Source organism: Rhamphochromis sp. 'chilingali' (genome assembly GCF_963969265.1).
Source record: "Rhamphochromis sp. 'chilingali' genome assembly, chromosome: 10".
NCBI classification, from domain to species: domain Eukaryota; kingdom Metazoa; phylum Chordata; class Actinopteri; order Cichliformes; family Cichlidae; genus Rhamphochromis; species Rhamphochromis sp. 'chilingali'.
The window spans coordinates 24,783,718-24,802,008 of NC_137937.1; the positions used below are offsets into that span (position 1 = coordinate 24,783,718).

Sequence of the window (18,291 nt, forward strand, 5' to 3'; positions counted from 1 at the left end):
CTAATTATAGGCGCGATTATAATTGCAAAGATTTTTTTTGTTGTTGTTGTTCATTTCCGCCGCGGCCTCATCCCAGACTCATTGAGCCGAAAGGTTCACAATAACAATATTCATCAGCATTCAGGGGTAGGCTCTTATTTGCACAGCCGCTTGTTCTCTGAAGTGGGGCTTTTTTGCTTCATGGGCGGGGGGACGGCAGAAAAACCGACCGACAGTGACGCAAAAGGAGAGGCTATTATATTTGCTTCCTGAAAAAAAAAAGACGAAATTATGCTCCTGAGCTGGGAGTTTATTGGATGCAAGAGAGAGCTGTAAAACAAATATTTGGAGAGAAAAAAAACTGATAATAGAATGGACTTGTATGGGAAGGTAAGATTCGCCATTTTTAATATATAGGCAAACTATAGCAGATACCCATAAAAGGTTTTTATCCCTGCACTCTTGATTTTGCATGGCAGGGGTCTGTACACGACATAGCCTACTGTTATCTGTTACTCTGACGCCCGTCAAAGGGTGAACTACAAAGGTTTTCTCTTTCTCTAAATATTTCAGTTGTTGACAGTTGGACTGAGCTGCATGCTGAGTAATGTAGTCAAATCTCTTCTTTTGATGCTGCAGTTTTCCTCCGCTCTCCTCCGGTGCAAAAACTACAACCCCCGTCTACGGGGTGACGGTGACGTCACAGACACGCACGAAACCCGCTTTTCCACCCTCCTCGTGTGCTCGTGCTCGGCTCACGCGGGCCAGCCTTTTTCGTCAGCTCGCGGGGTGGAGGGGAGGGGTGAGAGGCGGGCGCGTGCCAGATCGGAGGGGGACAGCTCCCAGGTGCTGAAATTGGTCGGAGCTCCACAGAGAGAAAGCGAGAGGCAGAGGGGGGAAGAAAACCAGCGCCCGCGTTAGATTCAGATATATACATATATTAATATAGATTTAAAAGAAAACGCATTCTACTAAAATAAAAAATAAAACAAAAAACAGGGCCAGATACAGATAGAACCGAGGCCTCCAAAAACAGGTTTGTTCACATAAATGTCCTCAACGCTTCTTCTTCTTCTCTTTTTTTCTGTAGCTTGTAGTCGTAATTGCGTGGAAGAATTTCATTGATAGATAAAAATGACCTGCCCAGAATTGGTCGCCGAAACACTAGCTGGCATGCGGCTTCTCGCTCATCCGCGGGGTGTAATTTTATAGCAGAGCTTCTTGCTTTATGCGGTGCGTGTAAATGACATCGTTGCAGCGATATTTTCAACACTGTGTCCTTGCAAAAACACTCCTCGGTGGTGTTGTTTCATACGCGGAAGCGAACCGAAGTCCTGATCTTGTGTGTGATGGAGGTCCGGCATCATTTATTAACTGCACAGGTTTGGCACAGAGGCTTTGTCGGAACATTCACCTTGGAGGCGGATATGACTGTGCTGGTGTCGTCCTGTTCGTAGTACTCTCGTCCTCGGAGGTCGCTGGCTGCTGACAGCTTGCACTGAAACGGTTTGGGTAGATGCTCTGCTAAGGTGAAAGATCCATGTGTGCTCTGTCCTTTGTATAACACCAGTGTGTGGTAATATGGGATGAGATTTGACGTTTTTATCAAACAGAAGTCAATTTCTAGAAGAAAACTTCACAGAGGAAAAAATCAGTGAGTCTTAAGGTTTAAATAGCTCAATACAATATGAATAGGAGTTGTGTAAAATTAAACATTAAAAGATCTGAATCTGAAATATTGCCCTCGCTCTCTCTGCCATAACATTAATCATCTTCATATGTTAAAGAAAGTATTTTAAGAAAAAATCAGGCTTTTAAAAGTCCTGGTTATCCAACAGTCATCGATACAACAGCTTGTGGTGCTGCTCATGCTGGTTTGCCTTACACAGCCTTCTGTCACCTCTGATCTGGCCTTGTAGAACAAGCTTGCACTTTTTACTCTGCATCTGTCTGCAGCACTCTCTTTTACTTTGTGGTCAATGGACATGAACCATCTTAAAAAGCACTTTTCTAAAAATGTTTCCAACCCTTTGCATTAACCTCCCCTCCCCAATCTCTTTTTTTTTCTTTCTTTTTTTTGCAGATGGCTGCCACTCAAGATGTGAAAGGAAAAGGAGAGGGAGGGGAAAATTTTGACTATATGTTTAAGCTGCTGATCATTGGTAACAGCAGCGTGGGCAAAACGTCTTTCCTGTTCCGCTATGCAGACGATGCCTTCACCTCAGCTTTCGTCAGCACCGTGGGCATCGACTTCAAAGTGAAGACTGTGTACAAGAATGACAAGAGGATCAAACTGCAGATCTGGGTATGAAATATTCAAACGCGAGCATTAAACATTTAGCGACATTGAGCCACAAAATATTTGACTGACGACCTAGCCAGAAGAAACAACTTGACAAATTTTGTTGAGAAGGAACGCTCTTTTAGAATCCGGATTCCTTTGTAATGCCGTCTGAGCACAGGCAAAAGTTTGTGTTATATTTGAGTCTGTTTGAGGACGTAGGAGACCTGAAATGACACCAAAGCAAGCTTTAATGGTGATAGTCCAGGGCATAAACAAAGTCCAGAATCTATCAAATGAATTGCAAAGTAGGAGTTCCAAAACTTAGTAATCACTAGGAACATCAGCTAAGTAGGAGTACTCGACAAAGGAAAAGGGGAGACTGAGATAAAATATATAAAAGGTAATACAGGAAGTGGAAACTGCAAGGAACACAGACACAGAGAGCAACACTTAGCAAAATAAAACAGGAAGAGCCACAACTGAACTGATAAAAACAAAAAGACCAACACAAAGATGAGACTGAAGGAACAAAATGGGAACACTAAAGGGAACTAATAAACCTAAAGTCAACTATGCCTAAACTACAACTAAAGACACAAATAACAAAACAATAAAGAACCAATCCTGAGCATCAGAAGGAGGAAAAACTCATAAGCATAAGGAAATACAAAATGAAAACTATACAACAATCTCTCGTTTCCCTCCACCTTTGTGTTCCTGCTGAATTACCCCTGTTTGTAAAAGGCTGTCAATCTATCACTTTGTCCTGACCTCTGTCCATATCTTCTTGTGTTTCAAGGATTCGATTGCTTTATATTTGGCAAAGTAAAAAAAAAAAAACCACAACTGCACACAAAGGTATTAATTTAGATATTGGATAGAACATAACCACTTTAGCTCTGTATTTGGATTTGAATTTTATCTATTATCTCAATTGACATCAAAACATATCTCTAGTGATTTCTTCATCATTCCTATGGATTTCTCACATTTCTCTCTAATTTGTTTACATTCTTCCAAAGCAGTTGATAAGTTTGTAAAATTTTCCCCGTGATTGATGTCTTTTCACACAGAGAAAAATCCAAGTGAACCAAAATGCATCACTGCAAACCACGTGAGAATGGTCAATCTGTTTATTGGCCAGATGTGACCGCGTGCGATGCAGCAAAAGTAAATACAGGAAGAAGGTGCTGTGCTCTAGACTATTGGAGAACATGGAGAATTTAGGTGTGAAGACGCTCTTAGAAAACGTGTGGTGCATTAAGCTGGTCGCTTAATTAACTCCATAAAGCTTCAGGAAAGGCTATAATGTGTTTGACACTCTAGTGTAAGCACTGAGACAGATGGAAGCTTCAACATCATTGACAAGATACTAGTAAGTGTTAGTTTGCCGCCCAGTGGGAGAGGAAACAGAAGCAACACCTTCTCTAGAACGTGTGGGAAACTGAAGAATGTCTGAGTTTGTTTAATTAGGAGTTCATCTGAGCTGTGAAACCAGATTGTCTCACTACACCTCTGAGATAGTGGGGAGAAGCAGAAAGCTTCTTGCTCTCTTTCTTTTTCTTTGACTTCCTTTCTACTCACTTAGTTTCTGTTTTCTTTCTGTATTGCCACAAGTGTCAGCTTTCCTTCAGAGGTTCTGCTCTCTTGTTTGTCATCATAGCTGACTTTCTCAGCAATTAGCGATCCCCCAGACATTCGGCGTCTGCAAATCACATAGCGAGACAAAGCAAAGGCGCTTCGTCAGGATGTGGAAACAGACTTTGAACAGTCAAATAATTGGCTAATGGAGTTAATGTGTTTCCATCATAAGCACAGAAAAGCATAGTCAGAGAGAAAATCACTGGCCTCGTGTTCATGTAATCAGCCTATTGCTTTTAATTGGGCTAAGAAAGAGCTGTGGCACACACTAAGTGCCCATCTAAGGTGATGGGTGTTGGCTAATGTCACTGCGGTATGCACATCCTTAATCTGCTGAGGGATAAAACCGCATGTTGCATCACAGAGCTGTCCCTACTGTCGCATTAGGCTGAGCTGAATGAAACCAAGAGTGCTGGCAGCGTCATCATAGTGGAAAAACAGAAACTCACTTCACTCAATGAAGAAGAGAGTCGGGCTCCCTCTCCACTTGAAGCAGTCAGCTTGTTGGATTGATTTCTGGTGAATTGCAGACTACAAGCGAAGCTTTTCAAGGAGCTCAAATTCTCTGTACTCAAGCAGATTTTTTCCCTCTCGCTCCATCTTTTTAAGCAACTCACTAAAACATCCTTGAAATGCAAAGGTCATTGTCAAGCACTCGGCCAAGAATCAAAAGGCTTCTAAAACACTTCAAACTGAAAGAAAGGAACAAGACTGTGGTTACACTAGCATTCATACGATTGGAGGATAACTTCATATATGCACAGTGAGAGTGAACAAGTTTCTGAAACATATCTTCCCCTTTTTATGTTGGTCAGTCCACAAAAAAAGCTGTTTATGCAGAACCACACAGACTAGCTGCTGACATTAAAATGCACATGTTTGCATGCATTAGTTTTTGCAGCATTGTCAACTGACAAAAGGTCCGAGCCGTGCTGTGCGTGGAAGCTCGGCAGGCTGTGAGCTCTGTCTTTGTGGAGTGAAGGTCAGAGCTGTCCTCTGGCTATAACAGGCACACTGTTGCGGTTATGTGCAGTATGACAGAAAGCAAAAGTACTGTGGCAAATACAATCCACTGCTGCCTTCTGGGCTTCTGTTTAACAAGAGCCAAGTAGATCAGCCAGAAGTCCTCTGTCATGTTTCACAGACGGCTGTGAGCACACTTGTTGTGGGTGTAACAACAGCTCAGTAAACATACAGTATCTTACTGGGATTTCTGGTTATGTAACTGCGTGTAAAATTGCAGGTCTGCACATATTTAAGCAATCACAGGAACATTTATCGTGATATAGCTGCCTGGATCTATTTTTCTTTGTTTCTCATGAACAAAAAACTTCATCTGTCTGTACTGACATCTCAGCAAAGCCTGTGGCGAGTGCTTGCTTTTGCCAGGGCGATCTGTGTGCAGTGTGCTGCTCCTCAAATGCTGTGTAATCACTCGCTTTGCTTCTGAGCATTTGGTCCAGACTCACAAACAGCGAGCAGGTTTCTCGAGGTTCAGATCATTGTACTTCTATATTTAACCCCCTTTTTCTAAGAAATATATGTCACGAGGCTGAGCTTTTAATCCTGCACCACTGAGTATTCAACACTACTGAGCGATTATCAATTATTACTGAGGAGAGAAAAGAATCAATCACATCAGCCAAAACTGAATTGCTCTTTTTTGGCACTTCATCAATGCATCACCAGTGAGGCAATTAGTATAATGATTGTTTCTGCATCATGGGCACAGTAAATGAAGCTGTGAACATGTGTACATAACATTCCAAACTTGAGTTGATTTAAACCAAGCAAATGTCTCAGTTTGAATCATGTTTGCGCAATCGGCTTATTCATATGTTGCATGTGGCTGAACCTGACAGTGTAAAGTGCAGTTAGCTGCTCACAGCAGTGATAAATCTTGTTTTCTGTGCACAGGACACAGCGGGCCAAGAGCGCTACAGGACCATCACCACTGCCTACTACCGCGGGGCCATGGGCTTCATCCTCATGTACGACATCACCAATGAGGAGTCCTTTGGTGCTGTGCAGGACTGGTGAGTTATGGCTGCCCATATTCGTCAGTTTTGTGTGACAGGTGTCATCTCTAGGCCCTTTTTATTCTGGATATCATTTGCATCACATCAGCATATCAGGCCTGTTTGTTTTCATAATGCATGCAGTTCATATCTGTTGAGGCTGATGTGAGTAATGGCAGTCTTTAGTCTGATTTTAAACATGCTGTGGTGGAGCCTGTTCCTAAAAATTATCCAACTTCAAACTTCATTTCTAAACTCTCTTTAATTTCCGAGGTCCTGGAGAAAGTCTTCATCTCCGGTCTCTCAGTTGGATCATGTTGTTGGAATTAAAGCAAATACAGTACAAAGGTTAAAATCATATTCAGCCGGGCTATACAAAATTCTCATGCACCCCACTTTTATGTGGGGCCCTCAGCCTTTTTTTCAACTTTTATACTGGTCTCAGTATGGTTCATATTAATGTTGCACAGTTTTATCTGCCACTGGAACATAAATCTATGATTCCTCTGAAAGGCGTACTGGGCTGTCTGGAGAATGTTAACACATGGATGCACTAAATCTTCTTAATTGAAAAAACAAAAACAGATTTTATTGTGTTTTTTATAAACCCTCACCTCCACCACTTTGACCTTTTTTAAAAAAGTTTTTTAAAAAGCCCTTTGCAAGGAACCTGGCAGTTATCTCTTACTTCTGATAAATAGATAAATGCTGCATTTGAAAATCCGTTTTTATTCTTGGGCTTTTAAATCAGACTGAGTTCTGAGTATTTTTATTTGTGTTGCTTTTCTCATGTTTTCTCACTAAATGTTTTCCTTTTTAATTTCTTGTCTTTTTGTTCAGTGTTTTATGTCATTTGTTTCTTTTAACTGTACAACACTTTGGTCAGCAGCTGCTTTTAAGTGTGCTATAAACTAAACTGGACTTAATGTTGTACATGATCGATACTTCTTCTATTCCTCTCCTGTGAATATCAATGCATTTGCTATGCAGCTTTCTTTGAGTGTGCAGGAACTGTTTGCATGGACTGATTAAATTCTGGTGGTCTTTCTTTTAGGACACTGGCATAGGTCAAGTCTCACCTTTACTTTGTTTATTCATATTGTGGGACAACACTTTCCTTGCAATTATTCAACACCACAACTGTTTAATAGCAGATAAGACTGTGACATAGTCATGGATATAAACTTAACCTAACTTGTTAGCGGAGATAGTTTGAGTTCCTTGTGAGTCTGAGCTGTTTTAACTTTCCAAAGTCCTCGCAGTGGCCACAGCACTGTCTCACATTTGACAGGCTTGTTATGTAGTGTTTGCAGCGCTGTTGTCAGATTTAAGAATCAAGGAAGGGAACTTGTCAAGGTCATGGCTGCGGTCCATTCATGAGTCACTGAAGTGTCTGCGGGGTGTAACAGTAAGTCTGAGCCAAGTCCAAATACCACAATATGTACACTTGGGTTTTAAGGGGTATTTATTATTTTCTTCTTTTTTTTTTGGGTTGTATGGAAGCCCCAAACGCAATTTCATTGTTCTTGACAATGACAATAAATAAATAAATACTAAATACTAAATACTAAATATCTGTGATTCATGATGATGCACCCAAGTCTAAAACGGGACTTAGAAGGCTTCATCGAATCAGGAAGTGGGTTTTGTGTTAGAATTTTCACTCTAGCAACAAGAAGTTCTCCTCAGTGTAACCATTACAGCACAACAGCATCAAAGATTCATTAAAACATCAGATCCACCCCCCCCCCCCCTCCCCCGACATGTCTTTTGGTTTATATTTTGCTGATCCTTCCTCTTGACTGTACAAAGGTGTTGGGATGGGAAACATCTTGTAGTTTATTTACACTGTTTCTTGCACTTTCCCAGCCTCACCCACTGCCAGGCAAAAGAGATTACAGGAGCTTAAACATGCATTTTTGAGAGGAAAGATTTGTGAATCATCAGAGGCTCATCCTTATGATGTAAATGTTGTAGCAGCTGCACTGAGTTATACATATTGCGGCACTTTTGCAGTTGATCCAACTTCATACTTTATTTCTAAAGTCTCTTTAATTTCCGAGGTCCTGGAGAAAGTCTTCATCTCCGGTCTCTCAGTTGGATCATGTTGTTGGAATTAAAGCAAATACAGTACAAAGGTTAAAATCATATTAAGCTAGGCTATACAAAATTCTCATGCACCCCACTTTTATGTGGGGTCCTCATAAAAGTGGGGTGCATGAGAAATTCTTTGTGTGACTTGTATGATAAATACCATTACTGTAAGACCGCTGTCTTCTCCGCTCCAGTCACTCAGCTGTTAAAGTGTTTAATCTAACAAAACGCATATTTGTTGTTTAACTGGAAATGAAATGTTTAAAAAAAAATCTGCTGGGGTTCTGTACATCAGCAGGAACTGCTTCATATCATCTGCCTGATTGGTATTCAAGTGCTTTTTCTGTTACTGTAAGCCAGAAAGGCTTTCTTGTAAAGACAGCTCAGAGCCAGACACACCTATTATTCTTTTAAGGCCTGCTTGACACTTTAATAGAGCGCTGCAGTCTGAGCACAGTCTGTGATGGGTATCTCAATTAAATGAGCCAAGTGTGTCACTCGCAGCAACCATCCAGGAGAGTCACCTGTGAACTTGTTCACCAGACGGTGCACAAATCCATCAGCTGTACACAAAAGAAGAGGCTCTTTTTTTACCTGCCACATAACCAGAATCCTTCTTTTTTTTTTTTGCCTTTACCACAGGCCTCAGCTCTGATTTCTCTCTCTCTACCTTGTTCCTTGTGACAAGGTTGGAGGAAAAAAAATAGAGGTTGCCAAGGCAACGGCTGCTTCCCTGACAGTGGCTGACTAAAGCCTGTGACGCGCTCATTTCCTGCCTATGTCATAGGAAAATGAGGGAAGCGCTGTGAGATTGACATCAACTGCTTAAGATTCCAATAAAATAAATATTGGACAGCAATAGGAAAAAAGGCACTTACCTGTTTAATTTAACACCTCTTAATTACTTGTGTTGCTTCGTTAAATGCGATACAAACACCAGTGCTATTTTTTTCTTGGTCAGTGAATAATACCTGCACGTAGATTCAGACTGACCCACATCTGAAGCAATAAAACAAGACAGAACTGGACAGAGAGCAGCGGTGTGCCGACATCATGCTGCTTTCTCTCTCTCTCTCTCTCTCTCTCTGAGATGTTGTTTCTTCCTTTTTCTATGGCTGGCTCCTTCTCTCCTGTTTTCAGCCTGTGGTGTGTTTACTGCCCTACTTTCTGTCAAAACTGCAACACCACGGGAGGAATTTGTTCCTTAAATTCCTTCCCAGATTGCAAGCAGCCTGCAGAGGTAAGAGCCATTCAAGCAGCTCACTGATTTGCTGTGAAATCCTTGTTCATGTGGATGTCGTTATTAGCATGTAATGATATTAACACTTGACACAGTTCACAAAACTATTTTAACAATGGAATCCAGTGTTTCCCGTGTGTGTGTGTGTTTGTGACTAAAGCCAAAAAGCTTTATAGCTATCTAAATATAAATTGTAAATATCTAAAAAATAGCAAATAATCACCTACATTACAGCAACAGTGACTACGAATTTTCAGAACAGAGCTGCCACTGACCCACTTTTCCGCAATGCCATCAGTGACTCAGATATGACACGATGCCAAACAAAAGGAGATGCAATCACTGTTCATGACCGACCCAAATGGTGGACAGATTTACATCTTGCCCTTTCTTCCGGTCCAATAAAAAAGTGGCACAGAATCTGTTTCTAGCACTTTCTGAGAAACCCGGCAAACAGCACTAATGTGAATGTGATGTATTTTTGTTGTGTTTTCTTTCTGATTACGTGCAGGTCAACCCAGATAAAAACCTACTCGTGGGATAACGCGCAGGTGGTGCTGGCTGGGAATAAGTGTGATATGGAAGAAGAGAGAGTGGTCTCGGTGGATAATGGCAGACTGCTGGCGGAGCAGTTGGGTGGGTCTCAGAGCAACATTCAGCACTTGGTGTTTTTAAAACTGGGTTGCATCACAGTCTGGTTTTTGCAGAAAGACCTTTGACATTTATTTGTTTTGTACAGACAGTCAAGGTTGTTCTAAACAAACAAAAACACCCCACATTTATCTTGTGATCATTAATCGGTCATTTCTACGTTCTGATCCCAAGGTTTCGAGTTTTTTGAGACAAGCGCCAAGGACAACATCAACGTGAAGCAGACCTTTGAGCGTCTCGTCGACCTAATTTGCGACAAGATGTCTGAGAGTTTGGACGCTGATCCAGCTGTCACTACGGGAGCGCCCACTGCCAAACTCACAGACAGCGCTCCACCCCTCCAGCAGCCCGGCTGCAATTGTTAGTGAGCCATGTCAAGGAGCAGGAGAGCAGCACAGGTCCTGTAAGGTGGTAAAAAATTGTTCTCCCTGAGCGTTATCACTCCTGCTATAGTGCTGCTTTCCCCTGGACTACACTTCAAACCCCGTTTAGTAGTAGAATTACAAAAATCTGTCCTATTATCTCTTAACTTTATCACCTTATATCAATAGCAAATAACCAGGAAAACAAACGTGGCTGTTGTAAGATGCATAACATTACAGTATAACTTGAATACACAGACACCATATTCTCATTCTTTGGCTAGTTAGTGTGGTTACAAACCAAGTATGTTTCATAGGCTGCAAATAGTTCACACTGTACACTTAATCCTTAAGACCTTTAAAAGCTATAATAATGATGATAATACCTTGAAGGATAGTCAGTGAGTGCTTTAATAAGCTTTTTATTTTTTATGTTTTTGTACAGTATGTTTTTTCCTTTTATAGGTTCCTGAAGCTGCCAAATCTATGATTTAGTGCACTATAGGATGTAGCGGCTTTCTTTTGTGTAACGCGTGTGTGTGTGTGGCTGTTGTGTGACTGCACAATAAGTGAGTGCGGGTTTGCGTGAATGCGAGTATTATGTCCGACTGCAACTTCGCCATCTTAAAATCATCTACCTTGGAAAAAAGTGGCCTTTTAGCATCTTCAATACGGCCTCTGTAAGTCCCTCTGTCCTGTTTTACTGTTGGAGTGTGTGTAACGTTGACGTGAGTACTGTTCCACCCTCCGCTGTCTGTAGATGTGATTCCTCTAAGTATATCTAATAAGTATATCTTAAGCAACCATTTCCATGTGCATAGCCTCCAAGACACTCTTTTATAGTTCGATCCAATGAGCATGCTGCCAAAAACTCAATAATGTGTGCTGTTTTATTTTAAGATAGGCCTTACCCAAACCTAACCATCCCCTGCTCCATATGAAAACAGTGATTTAGCATTCCATTAAAGGAAAAATCTCTTACTGTCAAAGCACAGCTCACTGTGTGCGATACACAACAAATGATCAGCTCTGTCATGGAATAAACAGCCATATATTAAAATATGTTTAAGTTTTGACTCAGCATGCTTAAATTCCATGTTTGTATGATAAAATGAAGTCCTCCATCCTACCCCCACCCTCTGAAAAAATTGACAACAATGTAAAAAGGGAAACTTCTCATAGCGGGCATATACCGTACTCTAGTGTCTTAATGTAATTCCATGTAATAGAAACGTTGTAGGTTGTTTGAAAAGCCAGAAAAGTTTCAGTTCTGCTAGTCTTAGAAGAAAATAAATTGTGCCAAAACATTACAGTTCTTTTCACATCGTCGGTTGTTTGTCACATAGTTGAATAAAAGCTCTAAACAATTGCATGAAGTCAGTCCTGATATACCTGTGTAGATTTATATGATAAGATACTGTATATATCACGCTGTGTTACAGATTTAGGAGCATTGTCATGGCGTTCGCCGTGAGATGCAATGGGCCAATAAGTGCAATATTTTATGAATTATACCCTGTACATAGTTTCTCCCGTCCTCGAGTACAATGACCCCAGCTGCCGTATGTGAGTGACAGTAGGTCAGAATAACTCGTAAAACCCGAGGATGTGCTTCATTCAGTAACTGAATGTGCGACTGTAAGTGTGTATGTGTGCGTGTACCTGCCATATTGAAGAGACAAATTACGTAATATAGTGTACTGTTTGTGTATACCTTTTGTACAAATGTATTCACATACTATATGCTGTTCCTGCTAACTGTTGGTTGTTGACCGAACTTGTATTATCATGTCAAAATGCAGTGTTGTTGTGACAGATAGTCAGGGAGAAAACTTAGTCCATGACATATGCCATACTGTTTTACTAATGCCAAGAATAGGAATACACATGAACTAGTTTAAAGCGCCTGCGTGTACACATCTGTGTATGTGTGTGACATTATGATTTGATGCCAGTAGCCATGAAATAAATTACTGTAATGATCGCATTCATTTCATAGAGGGATGGTTAGCCTCAGCCCAACAGTCACTCGAGTAAAAATGCCATTTTAAAATATTATGTCTTTACATATAACTGAATATATTTATTTGTTGGAGTGCAAGCAGACTAAGAAGTATGTTTTTGAGATTATAGGAAATAAATCCAATTCTATCTGCGGGCGTTTGTGTCCTTCGTGACTCTTTGTTCACTCGTGAAGCGTGAAGATTGCTCTCCAACCCGCACCTGATGTTTCAGTGAAACTGCTCTGGTCCCATTTTAAGGCAAAGTGCGCCACCTAGTGACACGATGCTGGATTAGCACCAGAGCGGAAGTGACGAATTTATGGTGAGTCGAACCCACTATGACTATATTGTACATTTGAACGTTGTACTTTTATCGCACTTATTTTGAGTAGAAAATGTTGCATTTATCGTTTTATTTACTTTTTTACTATAGTTTTACCTGATAGGCATTGTCATAGGTACACACTGTTAACTGTAACTCCATTGGAGGTGCAATAAAAACACAATTGTGAAGCTACTTTAAGTATACAGTCACCAGACATTTCATTAGGTACACTTTGTTAGTATTGGGTCAAGCTTTGCTTCATTCTTCATGACAAAGTGCTGAAAACATTCTTTAGAGATTTTGGTCCATATTGACATGATCGCATCGGACAGTTACTGCACATCCATGATGCAAATCTCCCCTTCTACCACATCCCAAAGGCGCTCTGATGGATTTAGATCCAGTGACTGTCGAAGCCACTTGAGTACAGTTGTCATTTTTAAGACAACAGTTTGAGATGATTTGAGCTTTGCTACATAAACAGTTTGCTAGGTAGGCTGTGGTGTACTTTGGGGTGACTGTAGCTTGGTGGTTGGTTGGAGGTTCGATCGCTCACTCTACAATCCAAACGTTGCAGCAGAAATTGAGAAATTAAGACTCGTCTCCTGCTGTCCTAATCTGCTGAGCCTGCGTGAATTGTAGACCACACTGTCTAACACTTTTGACAGTTCTTAGTTGACAGTTCCAACTGCTTTAGTGTTCAACATGTTGTGTTTTCCCTGTTCTCTTGTGCATACTTTGGTTTAGTCTTTCATTTATTTAATGTTGCCTTCTGATCAGCTCGAAGCATTCTGGCCATTCTACTCTGACCTCTGGCATCAACGAGTTATTTTCACCCTGAGAACTGCTGCTCACTGGATATTTTTTCTTTTTCAGACTGTTCTCTGTAAACCCCAGAGACGGTTGTGAGGAAAAATCATAGTAGATCAGCAGCCTCTGAAATACTGCCATGTTAAAAGTTGCTTAAATCATCATTCTTCCCCACTCTAATGCTCCAATTGAACTTCAGTAGGTCATCTTGACCATGTCTACCTACGTATCTACCCAAATGCACCAAATTGCTGCCACGTGATTGGCTTATTAGATATTTGCATTGATGAGATGCTAATGTTGTTTGTCCTAAATTGCTCACAAAGCCTATCCTTGTTGTCACAGGGCAAACTCTGGTGCGCATCCTGGACAGGCCGCCAGTCTATCGGGGCTAACGCATAGATGCACGGGATCTTTCACACCTATGGCCAATTAAGAATCACGAATTACCCTAATACCCACGTCTTTGCCTCAAAGACATCATGTCACTCAGATGTACAGCTGCTTTGTCTTGGCTCTTCCTCTTGAGCATTTCAAAGCAATTTGTGCATTCATAATTGCTGAGAGACACGTGCTCTACAGCAGTGGTTTGCCTTAGTATTTTGCACACCAAAGGGCAAGCCACAATTTCAAGGCACCGCTTATATTCATATCAGCAGAAAGTTTCTATTTTTTCACTGCTGAAGTGTCAAAACTTATGCCTCAATCACCTTATGAGACACCTTCAGAGTTCAACAAGTGGTCTTGCTGAACCCTGATTCTTTTGAAGTAGGTATGAAGAGATTGTTTTATGAGGAAACTGTGACTCAATTCTCCAATACCTTAAAAAACAATCCAAGCAAGAAGTGATTAGGCAGAATCAACCCATGCTTTTATTTAATCCATTGCATATAAAAACTTTTTTCATTCTTTTTATTTGTTTTTTACATAAAGTTGTATGATCTACAGTGCTATCCAATAGACTGCAATTAACAAGGAATCCATTAAAATAAAATTTTAATTGTCCTGTGAAACGTCCAGACAAGTTGGCATTCTAAAGACATAACCCAAAATATAATTGTCCCAAAGACCTTTTTTTTTCTTCTTTTTTTTGTCTTAAAGTTACAGTTTGTATTCTCCTTTCATACCATAAAAAAATAGAACACATAATGAGAAAAGAACCCACTATTTCCATTGGTCCAGGGCTGTTTAGAATCTACAGTATGTGTGTCAAAATAAGAGTCCATGTTTCAGGACAATGATGCAGTCGCCCAAACCCCTTGAATCCACCCCATACCCCCACCCCTCCCTTCACTACACAAATATAATAAACCCTTCTCCTGTGCAGGCAGAGAGATGTCAGTGGTTTTGGATATTGCAAGTAATGTGAGTGGTCGTGCGGGCAGAGCATAGATAAGCAACACACCGCCAGTGTTTCAGCCATAATTAATGCAGCAGTGGCTGAACATGCAGATGTGTCTCGAAGCCTCTGTGCTTTGTAGGGCCGTAGTCAAGCAACAGCTATACACTACTGTTGCGCCCCATTCAGTGTTTCTGTAGCTGCGAGACAGCCACGCAGAAGCAGGTGATGCGGCAGCCAAAAAAGCGACTCCCGCATCACGTCTCCTGACAGGCTGAATCACATCTGTGAGTGTAGAGGCAGAGCGTAAAGGAAGTGTGAGCTGTTCAGACCAGGTCTACAGCAAACTCGACTCTGGGGACATCCGGCTGGCTATAGGCCACACATCACTCATGTGGTAAATCTCAGGCTTGCGGTCGAACCGAGTCTCCGCACACGTCTGCACCGACGGCGTATTTTCAAAGCAGCGCCGTAGCTGCGAGACAGAGCAAACTGTGTTTGGCTGTGATTGTGGAAAAGGCAACTTTTCTCAGCAGGAGATCGGGCCGACCCAAGCCAAAAAGATTCACCACTGCAGCAAAAAGAGAACTAGAGAATTCAAAAAATAAAAAGGCTAAAAGTAAATGACGTGTTGAATTTAAGGCACAGCCCATGGGCCAAGGAACAGTTTCTTTTTTTTCTTAAAAAAAACAATTTGGCTTTCCCTCTCTCTTCACTGAGCTACTTCTCAGCTAAGCAACATGTCGATGGATCGTTTTTGTTTTGTTTTTTTCTTTTTTGTACACTGAAATTCATGTGTAAATAAACATTCTCTCAACAAGAGGTACATAATACAGCCACGCCATCACCAAAAGGGATGATAAGAATCAACCATTTACAGCAAACTGCATTATGATAGTAATAACATTAATAATTATATATTATGTACAGCACAATAAATATATGTTTGTAAACAGCGATAAAACCAGAAAATTTTTTATTACAGGTAAGGGCTCTGGGTGAGGATGGGGGGAAAAAAGAAAGAAAAGTATTGGCACAAAATGAAAGATTAAATAAAAAGTTTTAAAATGACACATAATCAAAACGAGCACTCTTTAAAAAGCGGTGTGCAGTACTTCAAGTGGTTTTTTTTTTCTTTAAAGAGGTGGATTTTCTTTTAAATATTGTATGTACACTGGGGTTAAAAAGTATATTTGGATATTGTAACCTGCAAGCCTGCGATGTGGTCTATGCTACAGTAAAATATTTACTGTACCATCTTCATAATGCAAAAAAACCAAAAAAAAAAAAAAAAACACACACACACACACACACACACACACACACACACACACACACACACACAAAGAGGGGGAAAAAAAAGAATCAAGCAATAAATAATAAATTGAGGCGTAAAATATGATAGAAAAAAGTGAAGAGTTTTGGCTGTGATGTAGGGCGACAACGTTCAAGCCTATGTGCGCACGCGTTTTGGCGAGTTTAAATAAAACAATAAATGTAATCATAAACGAATATATGTATCTGTGCAAGAGTATCTGGATATCTGTAGAGGATATCTGACGACTGCACGATGGAGCTGATTGTCTTGTCGAAAACAAAGACAGTAACTGGAGTTAACGTCGTGTAGGCAAAAAAACCCTATAAAAACAAAAATGTGTTCGTGATGAAAAGCACATTTACAACAGGTAAAAGAAAACACAGTGACTGGAAAAAAGCAGCAGTTCTTGATGTGCGTGTCAAATAAGGGCAAGAAAATGAAAAGAAGGACGATAAAAAGCTTTCGTAGCATTTGTATAAAATCACCCTATAATACCATTTCTATTTCTGTATACTTGGAGCACTAAACAAGCTTCTAAAAAAGGTGCTTTTTGTATCAACTACAAAGCATTGCATTGTCTTAGGATGTGTTCAAAAGAACTGCAGGCAACGACAATTAAATTTAAAGGCTTGTAACAATGTAACTGAAGTGTGAAAACCTCGGCTTTCACGCTTCCTTCTCGGTGAAGACGCTCACCAAAAACAATAGTTATTATGAATGAATTCCAAAATTCAAACTGACAGGACAAACCAAATATGAGTACAGTGGCATGGAAATAGTAGTATAAATGCTATTGGAGCAAGTGCAAACAGCTCAGAACACTCAATGTAACCCAGCTGTAAAGATATCCCCTTCAAGAAAAAAAACAAAACAAAAAAACACTGAATATCTACGACACGTTTCTCCCCCATTAGTTTCCAAAAGTGCCCTCGTTTTCTTTATTTCTAACAAAACAGAGCCTAAGATTGCAAAAGTAAATTCTAGAAAATATCTGAATCTTACATACAGTACGATACAAAAAAAATTAAAGAGGTCTAGGACAGCGACACAGCCGTTTCGATTTGAGCTTGGTGTCAGTCAGGTTTTCAAGGAAGACTTCCACAGCAGAAATGTGTCTCAAAAAGTTCCCCGGTGTGCTGCAGCTTTCATTTCTGCGGCGCCCCGTCAGGTTTTCTCGACCGGATGACAGCATAACGTGCCTCCTAATTTGTAGCGGGAGGGGGGGGATATGACCTAACCGAGAGGGAGGTTCTCCTTGAACACGCCAACAACTGTCTCTGTAGAGTATGGGCACTTAATAAAACACGGAAACACTGGCAAACCTTCGGGCGAGGCTGAGACGAAGCAGAAAAGGAGGAAAACGTGATGTTACGTACAGTAAGAACAGCACGGAGGAGACTGAACTGCTGGTCCACAAACTTAAGCCTGTAAAAGGGAGGGGGCTGTAAAGGTGAAATAAAGACACACCACTTCAGTACAAATGGGAATGGAAAGGAGTTTTCCTGAGTGCAAAAAAACTTGAAGTAGTACCAGTGGGCGTGTCTGAACAAAGCGGGCAGGGAGGAGTGGCCAAGGTGGGGAGCAGCGCACGCTTTGGAACCAGAAACATGGATGTATAAAAACCACACACAGATTCAACAAAACCCAAAAAATATTCTATAAATAATCATCTGTCATTACTAAGAAGAAGAGTTAATCAGATGCTGTCCATAAACTGCTATGTGTCAGGGGATTTCGCTTTCTCTTCTTCCTCCTCTTCCTCCTCCTCTTCTGCTACCTCTTCCTCGACAACACATGATTGTGAGCAGGGTGTTTCTCCCTCTTCTACTACCTCATCATCATCGTCATCGTCCTCCCCCACCTGTTCGTCCAAAGGTATCTCTGTTGATTCAGAGTCCTGCGTACAGAGTGTTTTAGAATCAGTACAGCTGTTTTCCTCCTCCTCCTCTTCCTCCTCCTCCTCCTCTGGCTGGCTGCCGCTGTCTTTCTCAGTGTCCGACTCCCCGTCCTCCTCCAGGGTGAGCTCGAATTGGAACTTGTCCCCTCCCGGAGGTCGAGTGCTGTCCTCAGGCTCGTCCAACGCAGGGGAGGGACTTTGGGGGATGGTGCTTTGGTACCACTCTCTGTTGTCTTCTAATGTGTCCAGGATGTCCTGGGCATCCGGATGGACCAGGTCAGCCCACGTCTCCCACAAAGGGTGGACGATATAGTCTATGAATCCAACCTA

General features: G+C 41.1%; 2 protein-coding genes across 9 annotated transcripts in view; one reads left to right on the forward strand and one right to left on the reverse strand.

Moving 5' to 3' along the window:
* The first annotated feature begins 232 nt into the window (after positions 1-232).
* On the forward strand, positions 233-12,422 carry rab3c (RAB3C, member RAS oncogene family). 2 transcript variants are annotated; one of them, XM_080893001.1, is made up of 5 exons: positions 233-369; positions 2,063-2,284; positions 5,822-5,940; positions 9,768-9,892; positions 10,082-12,422. In XM_080893001.1, the coding sequence occupies exons 1-5, from the start codon at positions 352-354 to the stop codon at positions 10,270-10,272; spliced, it is 675 nt and encodes a 224-aa protein (XP_080749127.1). In that variant the 5' UTR covers positions 233-351; the 3' UTR covers positions 10,273-12,422. The 2 variants fall into 2 exon arrangements, with proteins under 2 accessions (XP_080749127.1, XP_080749128.1); XM_080893002.1 differs by lacking the exon at positions 233-369 and adding an exon at positions 781-1,015.
* Positions 12,423-14,262: 1,840 nt separating this feature from the next.
* Positions 14,263-18,291, reverse strand: part of pde4d (phosphodiesterase 4D, cAMP-specific) — a 209,862-nt gene continuing 205,833 nt past the window's right edge. For all 7 annotated transcript variants that reach the window (XM_080892995.1, XM_080892997.1, XM_080892994.1 and 4 more), the window contains one exon: positions 14,263-18,288. In XM_080892995.1, coding sequence (XP_080749121.1) covers positions 17,782-18,288 — 507 coding nt within the window. In that variant the 3' untranslated portion in view covers positions 14,263-17,781. The remainder of the gene's footprint in view (positions 18,289-18,291) is intronic.